Below are 12,950 nucleotides of genomic sequence, written 5' to 3' on the forward strand. Positions count from 1 at the left end.
TGTGATAAGATGTGTTGTTCTTGTTTTTTTTTCCCCCAATTTTTCAACAAACCTTCACATGCTTCCTTAAATCTTCAGACACAGATTTCTGCTGCTGTGGTCTAACATTACCTATGTAATTTTAATAAAAGTATGAATTCTATCTTTTCTTCTTTTTGGCATGCTTCATTATCACTGTTGCTAAACAGTCACCTTAAAAGAAGGGAAGCCTTGAACAGCTTGCATACAATTATTTTTCACACAGCTAAGTGTGAATTCATACATAAATGGAGCTGCTTAAAGTTTAACAAGCCTCTTATTGTGTTAGTTTTATTTTCTCCACCTGCACCCAGAATACCTTATTGCATTGTTCTCTCTTTTTCCTTTTTTCACGCATCCCTTTGAAGCTAGAAAAATGTTTTGAAATATTGTGACAACCAGTGCCTTATCAAAACTCATTTATTGCAAATAATACTGATGTTGCACCTCTCTCAGTGATGTGATTGTATTTGTTTGGTCCAGGTTCTCAGTAAGGAGGAGTATGCCAGTTGGCTACAACTCCACCTGGAAGCCGAGACAGCCATACAGAGGAGGGAGGAGCTGCTTTTTGAGTCTGCATTACGACTAGAGACCAACCTCCAACTTCTGGGTAATAATAGTTCCTAAAACACTCTTAGTCCATCAAGGACTAATTTGCACCTGGTGTAAAAGGGATGGTCACCCAAGAATAAAAATTGTCATAATTTATGTCATTCCAAACCTGTATGAGTTTCTTTCTTCTTCTGAACACAAGAGAAGATACTTTGAAGAATGTAGGTAACCAAACAGTTGCTAGTCCCCATTGACTTTCATAGTAATTTTTCCATGGAATTCAATGGGGACCAGCAACTGTTTGGTTACCAGCATTCTTCAGGATATTTTCTTTTATGTTCAGCAAAAGAAAGCAAGTCATGCAAGCTTGAAACAACTTGACAGTCAGTAAACAATGACAGAATTTTCATTTTTGGGTGAACTATCCTATTAATATCTAGAGGTTCTTAAGAACAGACACTTAAAATCTTTCTGTCTGTCTTTTCAAAAAGGAGCAACTGGTGTTGAGGACAGACTTCAGGATGGGGTTCCCGAGACCATCGCCTCTCTGAGGAAAGCAGGCCTTCAGATCTGGGTGCTGACAGGAGATAAACAAGAGACTGCCATCAACATTGCTTATGCCTGCAAACTGCTGGACCCAGAGGAGGAGATAATCACTCTTAATGCTGACTCACAGGTATACCCAGCATGCACTGCTACAGTCTCTCTTCATGGGCTCTGCTATTTCTCCTCACTTCCTTCTCCCTCTGAATGCTGACTGAGTAAGACACAGTCTACATCTAATGACTGTTTTGATAAACAATTTATCTGTTGATTACTTCTGCAGTTAATCATTTGGTCAGATTACTCTTCTCCAAACAATATGAAGTTGAAGGCCACAAATAATCACTGAACTGAACTGAAAGATTTGATTTGCTTGAAGTGTTTCAGAATTCCCAACACTACAGGGAACTGTTTCTCACATGCCTTATTAAAACAGTAACTATTACTCTCAAGCTGCCCACTCCAGCTGACAACTTTCTTGCAACTACAGAGTTTGGAAGATGTTTGATATCAGTTCTCACAAGGGGTTAAAAAGCCTTTTATAATTATATTATATCTTTGGTGTAGATTCTGTTTGATCTTGTATTTAATAATTCATTCTCTGATTTGATTATTGTTCTTGTTTTGCTTTTTGCAACCAGGAATGACAGAAATGTCTGAAGGTATTGTCCATAACTTGTAGGTCTGATTGTTCCACTTTAAAATACAAACTGTAGTTCTATTTCTCCCACTATTGTACTATTTTTTTTTTTTTTTTCTTTTTTTTTTTTTTCCTCAGCCATCTACCATATGAGTGTTTTATGGGCACTTTAATCTCCCAAGGGCTGGTTACTTATTTTTTAAATATTATTATTATTATTATTATTAATAATAATAATAATAATATAACTAACCAATCCCAACACTTTTCTCTTGGGATGGCTCTGTTTATCCTTCTTTGTTATTTTTTTTGTCAAATGGCATCTTTAGTAAGTTTAATTATCGGCAACTGCTGTTAACATTTTCTGTTTTTACACTGACAGCACTGAGAACAAAAGCAGCAGGCACACAATAAATTATGCAAAAAATTAATGTTGATTAATTTTCAAGTTCTAATTAAGTATGTGTAACCTGTGTTATCTTCAAATTAAAGTCAGTCATGACCATTTTTATATTTATGGGATATTGCAGTGTTTATTATAAATAATTTGCCCATGCACAGATCTTTAATCATTACTTTAAATAGACTTTTTTAAATAGTGATATTGCATATATTGGCTTTTTATCAGCTAACCTGTTCTCTAAGATATCAGTTATCAAAAGTCCATATCTGGCCACCACAAATGAAAATATTTTGTAAGGTAATTTATTTCGACCTAAAGGACCAAAAGTGTCTATAGTTAAAAAAACACCCATATATCAAACTGTTTGCATATTCCCCTGCATGTCCACTATTAGACTGTTGATGTTTCCCTCACAGAACAGCTGAACTGTTTTGAATGAGCTCTCATGATGTTTCATGATTTTGTCTCCTTGGAGAACACGTGATGCATCCATGAGTTTTGTTTTGAAAAACCACACTGGCAAAGAGCTGTCATACTGGAATGTATTAATCACCGACTTGCTGTATTAGTAAGAACAAATGTTTATTTGCTTAAAGGGATAGTTCACCCAAAATAAAAATGGTCATCATCATAGTCTCGCCTTTGCATCATTACAAAGCTGTATGACTTTCTTTCTTTCTGTGGAACAAAAGAAGATATTTCGAAAAATGTTGGGAACCAAGCTGTTTGGATTACTTTTGAAGACATTTTGAGAATAACAGTCTCATTGATTTTTGTTTCACTTAAAGTCATAGAGGTTTGGAATCACATGAGGGTGACTAATCAATGACAACATTTTCATTTTTGGGTGGAGTATCCCTTTAATAAAAGTGATTTGGTACAGTAAATGTTATATAATTTATACCATAATTGTGATCTGTTTTGTTGCATTTCCGAGCAGAGGCATCTTCCTTTTTTTTTTTTTTTTTTTTTTTTAATGGGAATGGGGGTAATTTCTCTGTTTGCCAGATGTTGTTTAACTCTCGACGTCCTTTTATGACCTTCCAGATTTTTTTTTTGTTTGTTTGTGAACTCTTACTAGGAGGCCTGTGCTGTATTGCTCAAGAACAGTCTGCAGTACATCCAGAAGAAGTTCCTTTGCAACCCTCGACCAGATCCTCAAGCAACTAGAGACTATGCTGGCATCCACTTCTCTTCTCCAATGTGTTCCCCGGCCTCCTCTGGCCACTCCAGCCCCTTCCTGGTGCACCGGCTAGGGCTTGTGATCGACGGTCGAACCTTGGCCTACGCACTGGACAAGAGTTTGGAGGACGACTTCCTGGCTGTGGCTCGAAGTTGCAGGTCCGTTCTATGCTGTCGCTCGACGCCCCTGCAGAAGAGCATGGTGGTCAAGTTAGTGCGTAACAAGCTCAAGGTCATGACGCTGGCAATAGGTAAGTGGTTGGATGTGTTTGGTTGTTTTTTAATCTAGTGTTTTTTTGCAAATTCTTAATCTCAAGTGAGTTTTTAACAGTGTTTCATTTAGCTGAATTTGTTGCATGAAAAAAGTGCAAGTGATGACTCCCTAGTGGCCATAAACATCACACAACTGCAGCTAAGATAATACACACAAATGAACTTCACTGTGTTCCACAGTACTAATGCTAGTGACTGTGTTTAAAGGAATAGCTCCCCCAGAATTGAAGAGTCACCCTCACTGTCTTCCATGCAATTACATAACCAGAGCCTCGAGAAGCTCCAGAAAGGACACCAATGAGCACCATTAAAATAGTCTATGTGAGGAAAAATTGTCAATCCAACAAAGTCTATCCTAATAATTGAAAGATTTTTCTTTTAATCCCTACTTTCAAAAGAAAACATGAATAGTTTGGACACTACCTTTCAAAAGCTTTTTGAATTTTTTCTCAGAAAATGTGTTAAATTGATCAAAAGTGATGGTAAAGACATTTATATCACTAGGCAAATATTTTATTCAGAAGGTCCATTCATACATGTTTTAAAAAAGACTCATGAGGGGGAAAAAAGTATGAAATTTTGTCCGAACAAAATGGGTTTTCGCTTAAAATCTTTGAATGTGCCCAAGTTTGTCCTTGAGTGGTATGTTTTAAATGATTCACAAAGCTCATGTGAATGATTCCTTTCTGAATCTAGCAAAGGAGTTCCGCTCACTGATTCAGTGCATAATAATGTACCACTTTTCTGAAACGTTTGTATCTTTTTGAAGCTTGAAAGCTTGTCTCCATTCACTGTAATTGCATGGAAAATTGTGATCAGTACAAAACATGTCCTCAAACGGATTTGAGAAGACATGAGGGTGAGTAAAGGATGACTGAGTTCTCATTTTTGCCTGAACTGTCCCTTTAACTCTTTCCCCACCATTGATAGTTATCTCGTAATTTAGAAGACAACGCTTCCCCGCCAAAGACAAGTTTTTACAGCTTTTCATGTTTTCACTGTTATACACTAGGGGGTGCTATTACACATCTTCTGAACGAGTACAAAACCTCTCAAACAAAAAACATGTGAACAGGATGGAAAAACTAGCAATCTCTTATGTAAACAGATGCATTTGATAAATAATGTGATCAGCAATAGACAGCATATAAATGAAAACTGCATAATGTTACAAAGTAAAATGATGATCCAGGAAGTGGTATATGGCTGTGCAAGCTTTGGAGGTGTTGATGGAAGCGATTTACTGGATTTATGCTTTGATAATCCTACTGAATATTATCCAGGTGTAGTTTTTGATAAAAATTAGATTTTCTCACCATTTTGCTCAAAATTATAATTTTTTTTAAACCTACCTACCTATATGCCATTGTTGATATAAAAAAAAAGAATGCTTTAAGCTAGAATAAAACAGATTTTTTGTTTTAAAGTAGAGGCTTTGATCTTTATTTTGGTGTATTGCATTTTAAAATATTTATATAGCAAAATATACTGTAGGACATCAAATTTTAGTGAAAATCATCAAAATCACTGGCGGTGGCTGGCATGTTTTTTTTTTTTTTTTAAATGCTGGTGGGGAAAGAGTTAAACAATAACTGGTTGTTTCTTTATAAGATGCCCAAAATGGGTAAAATTGGTAGCATAGATGTTCTTTTTTTGGTTGTTTCTCGTACTTTTTGATTGACAAGTTGTATTTGGAAATTAATGGTCTCCGGTGTTGCCAAGTAAACATTTCAGTGGTGACTGGACAGCACATGTCTGTCCTTTCCCCAGCGCAAAATGCCACATTTACAAGCCTACGCAGCACTCTAGCTAATTATCCAGATGGCTTTAGGGAGAGAGAGAGAGATGCAAGGTGCATCAAGACTGAGCCACCTGCATGCAGAAAGAGCAGGTTACCTCAGGTCATTCCCTCCGCCTTGATAAAGATTTTGTAATTCATTTATGTCTCATGGAAAGACAGGAGCAGGTTTTTATTAAACATTAACACTGTCATTTTGGATGGGAATGAGAGAGGGAGTGCTCAAACGACCCTCAGTGGTGCTGTAAATAAACTCCTTAGCCCTGAAATTGACAGACTTCTTTACAGAAAAAAATAGAGCCTTGCCGTCTTCACCACATGACTCTAATGAATGGACATTTATGGTGTACAGACACGTTCGCAGCAGATGTTACCGGTTCTCACGCTAAGCATATTTGCTTTGTTGGTGTACTTCAAATAAAGGTGGTCTTGTTGAATTTGGCTGCCATGTTTGTTTGTTTCAGTTTGGACAAAGTCTCAGCAGGCTATTACTTTTCTATATACTTCAAAGCGTACTAGCTTTTTAGCTTGAAAGTCAGCTTTTGATGATAGCTTGGGGTCAAGTCAGCACTGTGCCTTATGCCTCAGGCAGCAGAGGATGATTTTAAAAACCTCCTCAAGGCAAATTCAAAGGTCCAAGATAAACATCTTTGAACACACATTATGTTATCTGAAGTACACTCTGCCTCTCACCAGACAGAATGTTGTCAGTTTGCAGTTCGTAATCATGTAATTGTGTTGTCACATTGCTGTCATAATGGCCACACCTTTCATTCTTATGTTTATATACAGGGGCGGTCAGACTAGATTTTAATTATTAAAAAAAAAAGGTAAATTTTTTTTGTGCTTATTTTTATTTTATTTCACTCTAACTGCTCCAGGAGCCCTTTTTTTTAGTGATATCCACCAAATTTGCTGTAGTTCTTCAATCTGTTTTAGCTCTGGGTTTTTTTTTTATGTCTAACTCAACTAAGTTTTCCTGTGATCAGATATTTTGAATATTATGTCTCTGTTTTGACTTGATTGCTTACTACTTCTAACTGTTTGGACTGAGGCTTTGCATGCAGCAGACAATCAGAAATATTCAAGAGTTATGAATGTTTTGAGTCTGTTTCATAATGTTAATGATTTCAAACTCCAGCAATCAAACACAAACAACCTTTTATCCCACTCTAACTAACTACTAGTCTGCTTACTGCTATATAACCATTAAAAGTGAAGGCTTTTTTTTTCTTTCTTTCAGATAGGTCTTAAAGCCAACATTTTTGTCTTTATGCCCTTTTCTGTTTGAGGTTTCAGTTTAATAGTTTAACAGTGTGCCTCATTTAGTTTAAGTAGGGCTTAATTGAAGTTTAAAACTTTAATTATATAGAACAAGATGAAACAAAGCCAACATATTTGATTTTCAGTCAAGAAGTTAATTTGAAGCGTTTAGATACTTTGCTAGTTGAGCATTCCTTTACCAATTTGCAGCTCAGACTTAAACTTGAACTGATGAATGAAATGCAGACTTTAGCATGACTGCCCCCTCTTTGGGTTCTTGTGTGATTTGAGTTTGTAGTAAGCATTTTTCAGATGTGTAAAAGGTGACACTGATGTAAAGTCATGTCACCCTGCTAATGCACTGTCATTCCAGTTAATTTCAGAAACCACAGCTTGTTTCTGGGCTCTTTTGTGGATAATTTATGTTGTTTGTTTTTGCCAGCAGAGCACTTTGCTGCTGACGCAATATTTGCATTAATGCAGGCTGACATTGTGCAGAGTGAAACAGAATTGATAACTCACTTGCCCCTCTTTCTCACACTCTTTTTGTGTCTGTTTTTCTCATTCATCCTAGGTGACGGAGCTAATGATGTTAGTATGATCCAAGTGGCTGATGTAGGGGTGGGGATCTCTGGACAGGAGGGCATGCAGGTAAGGAGAAACTAAAAAGATGGAAGTAATGCTGATAAAGGTGTTTGAAAGGGGATTGGGGAGGCATACATTGTGGCCACACTTTACGCTCTGCCTTAAGTGTAAAGTACAAGAGGAATGAACATTGCAAAGCAGGACTGCAGAGTTAATGCACCATGGTTCTGGATATACATAATTCATGTTTTATGAAGATGTTTTGGCCAAGATACAGAGACAGCCTGTACTCAGACAGTTAAGAAATGGTACCTTACACCAGTGGTTCACAACCCAATTATACAGCATAAATTATGCGTTTTACTGCATAAATTACAGAGTTTGAACACAATTTATGTTTTTGTTTTTATATTAATGTGCAGTGCTAAATAACAGCTATCACAATTTGATTTTATGTGCTTGACACATCTGACAAATGCTCTAGTCCTTATATAATATTATTTTTAATAGTCTTTTGCTCATCAAGTCTTCATTTATTTTAACAAAAATACAGTTTTAAAACTGCAATATTTTTTCAATTTAAAATAATTATTTAATTAATAAAGTTTTCTGTTTCAATATTTTTGAAAATGTTATTTATTTTGCTTAAGAAACATTTATAATCAGTGTCGAAGACCGTTAACTATTATTGACTGCTAACTATTTTATGGAAATTGATAAAAAAAAAAATCTGTATTTTTTGATCAATTGATTTTTCAAAAGAACAGAAGAATGTTAATTTTGTAATTATAATTGTCTTTATTCACTTTAGATGAGTTTAATGCATCCTTTTTGAAAAAGTATTATTTTCCTTAAAATTTTGAATGGTAGTGTTAAGTGTACATGTATTCAGTATAAATTGCATACAGTTACTTGTAGGTGAATTTTGAAACCGCTGTTAAAAAAAATAATAAAATAAAAAAGCTAGAAAGTTGCTTGATTTTAGCCAATATTTTTAGTTTTTACAATAAAGAAGTTTGGTGCTGTATTAAATTGCTACATGATTTGAAATCTGGGTTCTAAAGCAGAACTATTTGGAAAAACTGACTCTTCCCTTGATATATTGACCCATGCCTTTTCTTAAGGACAGTTTACCTAAATGTACTGTGTGCAGTGGCAGCAGTTTTGCTTTGTATGGGCCACATGCAGCATATGGTTCCTTCAGCAGATCATTTATAAAGCGCCCTCCTCTTGTTCATCTCTGGGAACAGCCTATCTCCTTCTGGTTTCTCAGAAAATCTCTACTTTGCCCGCAAATAGCTTACCCACCCCCCCCAGCTCTGTTCTTAGTGGCATGCCTACATAATACACATTCTGTTAAGGTGAGAAGAGGGACAGGAAGCGCCATGAGATCATCTGTTTGACACACTGTCTCATGCGCCACGCAGATTAATTAATTCAGCGAAAGATCTGGACGTAATGAGGCACCACTCTTCACTGTGTGCCAAAGTGCTCTTCTTATCTGAGATCATGTTGAGGTCAGCGCTTGGTATTAACAACCCTAATGAGAATCTGTTTATGACTCTGTCCCATAGACCATAATTTACCAAACATAGTAGGGTAACAACTGATCTCACCTGTTGTTTTTTTTTTTTTTTTTTTTTTTTGCTTTCATGATGTGGAAAGAATGACAACGAGGATGGAGAACATTGCTGATGGTGGTGTCAGGCCTATCGTAACTGATTAAAATCCCAAACGCAATTAGAGGCGACAAAGCAGTATCTGTCATTCTGATAGATGACATGTTAACTGCCTGACGCATGCAACTGTCGAAAACATATGATAAAGAATAGATGGGTGATGGACGGGGGATCATTTTCACCAGATTCCAGTCAGAAAGGCTTTTCATAATTCTTTTATGCAAAAATGTGTTTTGTCACCAGGCTGATGTTAATCTTTTGTCTTATGAATGTATATGGATGCCATGCCACCATGTTTGTGTGTCTCACTTGATAGATCTTGGGCCTCAAGGCAGATGTCATATGAATGTGGTTGAATGCTTTAACTCAATGGGACAACATGTAACATTATAGGAAAGGAGTGCATTTTTTTACCTTCCTGATTATTTAACATGTATACTTTTGCACAATCATAACATACTTTTGTACAAGCCTATTCATGCACTAGTGTGGTCCATTGCTATGTTAAAATAGTTTTAATTGTAAAGAAACTTGTATTAACATTTATTGTCTTCACTGTTCTGTTCACATTGTTTTCATAGGCAGTAATGGCCAGTGACTTTGCCCTGCCACGGTTTCGATACCTGCAGAAGCTGCTCTTGGTTCACGGCCATTGGTGTTACTCTCGTCTCGCCAACATGATCCTCTACTTCTTCTACAAAAATGCTGTGAGACCCTGCTAATTTCTGATTATAGTTAGCATTATTATACAGGTTATTAGCTACTGTAAAAGGACTTTGAAAAACAATATGGCAGGAATAATACATATATGTACAAAAATAAACTCTCAGACGGTGATCAGTATTGTATCATACTGAATTAAGGTTTATTTTGTAGTAATGACAAGCTTGCTGGATATTATCATGCTTACTGCATGGCTAAGAGATACATAAATAGGAATTAAACATTGATTTGATTTGGAAATATTTGATTATTTGAAAAAGAGAATGAGTGCTAGAAGTTAAATTCACTTTTTTTTGAATATCTTAAATCTTTGTCATCTGTATCATCCAGCGCTAATCACAATTAGTAAAGTTCAAATGAACATTCTGATGTGTTAAAATTTTGTTTAACGTTAAATTGTTTAACATTACTTTTATACTGTTTAACCATTAAACATTAAATTACACAATTAAACAATTACACCATACATGAACAGCATAAATTAAATTATTATTGTGACCGAAAAGGCTATTAAAAGTGTAATGTAAATGGTAAATAAATACCCATGAACAGCCAATGTTTAATAATTAAATATGAGTTTATATATTTGGTTTGTTAATGAATTTGTCTTATGTTCTTTAAAATATAACTTATGTTGCTAAAAGTATTAATGCTTCAAACCTACAGATACTTCAGCCATTATATTAAAAAAATTTTTTGGCTCAATCTTTATTCAAATAGAGTATTCCAGAGAGCCGTGTAATAATGCATCCAGTTTAACAGGTTGAAATTTCATGATGTGAATAGTTTATCGCTAGAAGCTCTTAAACGTTGTTGTCTGTTCTTCATATACTTTTTGATTAATGAAGATCTATTCTTGGGGAGGTCCTAGAACTGTCTTGGACATAATGAAGATGCATGACTTATAATGAGGCAACAGCTGCCGACCTCATTGTAGAATTTTTTTTTTTTTTTTGTCTTTTCTCACCTTTTTTTCTCCTCTATTGTCTTTTGTCTTTCTCTCTTACCCTAGATGTTCGTTGCCCTCATCTTCTGGTATCAGTTCTACTGTGGGTTCTCTGGGTCATCCATGGTTGATCAGTGGTACCTGATCTTCTTCAACCTGATGTTCTCCGCATTCCCTCAGCTCGTCACCGGCACCCTGGACAAAGATGTGTCAGCAGAAACCCTGCAGGAGTTGCCGCAGCTCTACATGAATGGACAAAACTCAGAGGTACATGCTGATTGGATAGAACATAATTACACCATCCGTGAACTGCATAAATTCAATTATAATTGGGAGCGAAAAGGCTATTGAAAGTGTAATGTAAATGGTAAATAAAAACCCATGAACAGCGTTTTGCCATGTGTATTCACACATGAGTTGCCTGCGGTTTGCACCGTCAGCGCTTCCTATATAAGCAGATGAAGTATATTACCCTTGCAGCGCTTGCCATAGTTATTGCTTTGATTGTTTTTTGCTGACTGGTTTCAAAATGGGTCTTTTATTCTGTGCTGAGTTTCATGAGGGAGAAAACAGCACAAGCAAGAGCAAACATTTTATAAAAACCACTAATCGTCTTGAGAGTGATGAAATTTTGCAACCTGGGATAATTAAACTGCAGCGGTTGCCTCTGCTTTGCTAACCATACGCCTCTGCAGAGGTCTTCCTTTGACTTGATTTATTCAGAAACCATTTATTTGCGTTCAGTGACTACATTAATGGAACATCTAATGACATTATAACAAGACATGGTTGTCTGGAATAGTGGAATGGTTTGTGCCTGGATCTGATTGTTTGAATTTCTTTTACAGGAATATAAACCCTACATGTTCTGGATGAACATGATTGATGCCTTCTACCAAAGCCTCATCTGTTTCTTCATCCCTTACTTTGTAAGTGTGATTAGAATGTTCTGAGTATTCGCTAAAATTTCCATGCAAAATCCATGGCTCTTCAAGTAAAATAAAAAATTAAGGTAACCAAATAATTAAAATATTTAAATTCATGGCACAATTTAGAAATCTAAAGAACTACAGAATTCTGTAAGTAATCAACAGTGTTGTGTGCATGTCATATATTTGCAGACTTACGTTGACTCTGATGTGGATTTGTTTACATGGGGCACTCCCATCACCACCTTGGCACTCTTCACCATTTTGCTGCACTTAGGCATAGAAACCAAAACCTGGGTGAGTCTTGTTTTATATTATGCTAAATGTAATAGGATGTAGTGGCTAAAACTCAGTCATACTCACTCCTAAAACTCAATCTTCATGGTTCTTCTGCACTAACCCATTTACTTCATACGTCATTGTTGCTTAAACTTCCTCTAAAACAATCTGTTAGGGTGTCGCAGTATGTATGAGTATATATACATCTTGTGTACGAATCATCTGACAATGGTTAGGATTTGGAAATGATGAAGTGCTTTAGATTTGCTGAAATCAAAAACCCATCTCACACACATGTACAAGGGGATAGAGAAAGCGAGCCTTTCCTTTCTTTCTCCAAGTACAAAATGAGGGTGAACTCTGTGGCGAGGAAGACCAGAATGATGCTGACACGACCAGAGTCATTTATGCAGGGAGCCTCCATGATTGTTTTGAACCCGGAGATACTGCGCCATCAGGAGCCATACATCAGCCTGACAGCCGGTGCAGACTCACCACGGTGGTGTACACTTGGCCTTCACACACAGGGTGGCCAAAGCTCATAGTTGATTTTTCTGACGCATGTCCTGTGGCGTATTGCAAACTGCATTTATGTATGTGTGCAGCCTTTACCTGATTCTCCTCTATTTTTCCCTCTTTTCTTGAGTCGCTGTTTTAGATTTATGACCGTGAATTGGATTAGAGCTTTTTCCATTACACCGGCGCTGTAAATTTTCAGATGACAAGTTTCGGTGCGTGAAAAATGTCCTCTGCAGCATCGCTGTCTTTTCGGACATGATGATGGCTTCTGGTGTGAAAGAAGCTGTTCTTCACAGTAAACGGCTCAAGTACAGAGTAAATGTTTCCAAGTAGCTGGGCTAGCAGCTTCATCGTTCCACGTGCTGCATGGGAAAATGAACACATGTACTGAAGAGAGTGAGTGAACGCCTATTAGGTTATTTGAGGTGAGGGCAACGTTGAGGCCAAAGTACATGTGCAAGGTTGTCGCCCTTTGCGCATTCGAAGTGAAAGTGCATTTCCATGCACAGCCCATTTCAGTTCCAAAATGTGACTGACTGGGAAAAGCAGGATTGAAACAACAAGCTTTACTTTTGTTAAAGCTTTGCTTTTGTACAGCAGAAGATCATAAACTTGGAG

General features: G+C 36.6%; 1 protein-coding gene across 2 annotated transcripts in view; it reads left to right on the forward strand.

The window, feature by feature from the left end:
* Positions 1-12,950, forward strand: part of LOC109075785 (phospholipid-transporting ATPase VA-like) — a 47,643-nt gene that overhangs the window by 27,852 nt on the left and 6,841 nt on the right. For both annotated transcript variants that reach the window (XM_042726145.1, XM_042726146.1), the window contains exons 12-19: positions 502-628; positions 1,062-1,246; positions 3,238-3,589; positions 7,247-7,323; positions 9,518-9,643; positions 10,672-10,872; positions 11,454-11,534; positions 11,727-11,831. In XM_042726145.1, coding sequence (XP_042582079.1) covers positions 502-628; positions 1,062-1,246; positions 3,238-3,589; positions 7,247-7,323; positions 9,518-9,643; positions 10,672-10,872; positions 11,454-11,534; positions 11,727-11,831 — 1,254 coding nt within the window. The remainder of the gene's footprint in view (positions 1-501; positions 629-1,061; positions 1,247-3,237; positions 3,590-7,246; positions 7,324-9,517; positions 9,644-10,671; positions 10,873-11,453; positions 11,535-11,726; positions 11,832-12,950) is intronic.

Source organism: Cyprinus carpio, chromosome B6 (genome assembly GCF_018340385.1).
Source record: "Cyprinus carpio isolate SPL01 chromosome B6, ASM1834038v1, whole genome shotgun sequence".
In the NCBI taxonomy this organism is placed as follows: Eukaryota; Metazoa; Chordata; class Actinopteri; order Cypriniformes; family Cyprinidae; genus Cyprinus; species Cyprinus carpio.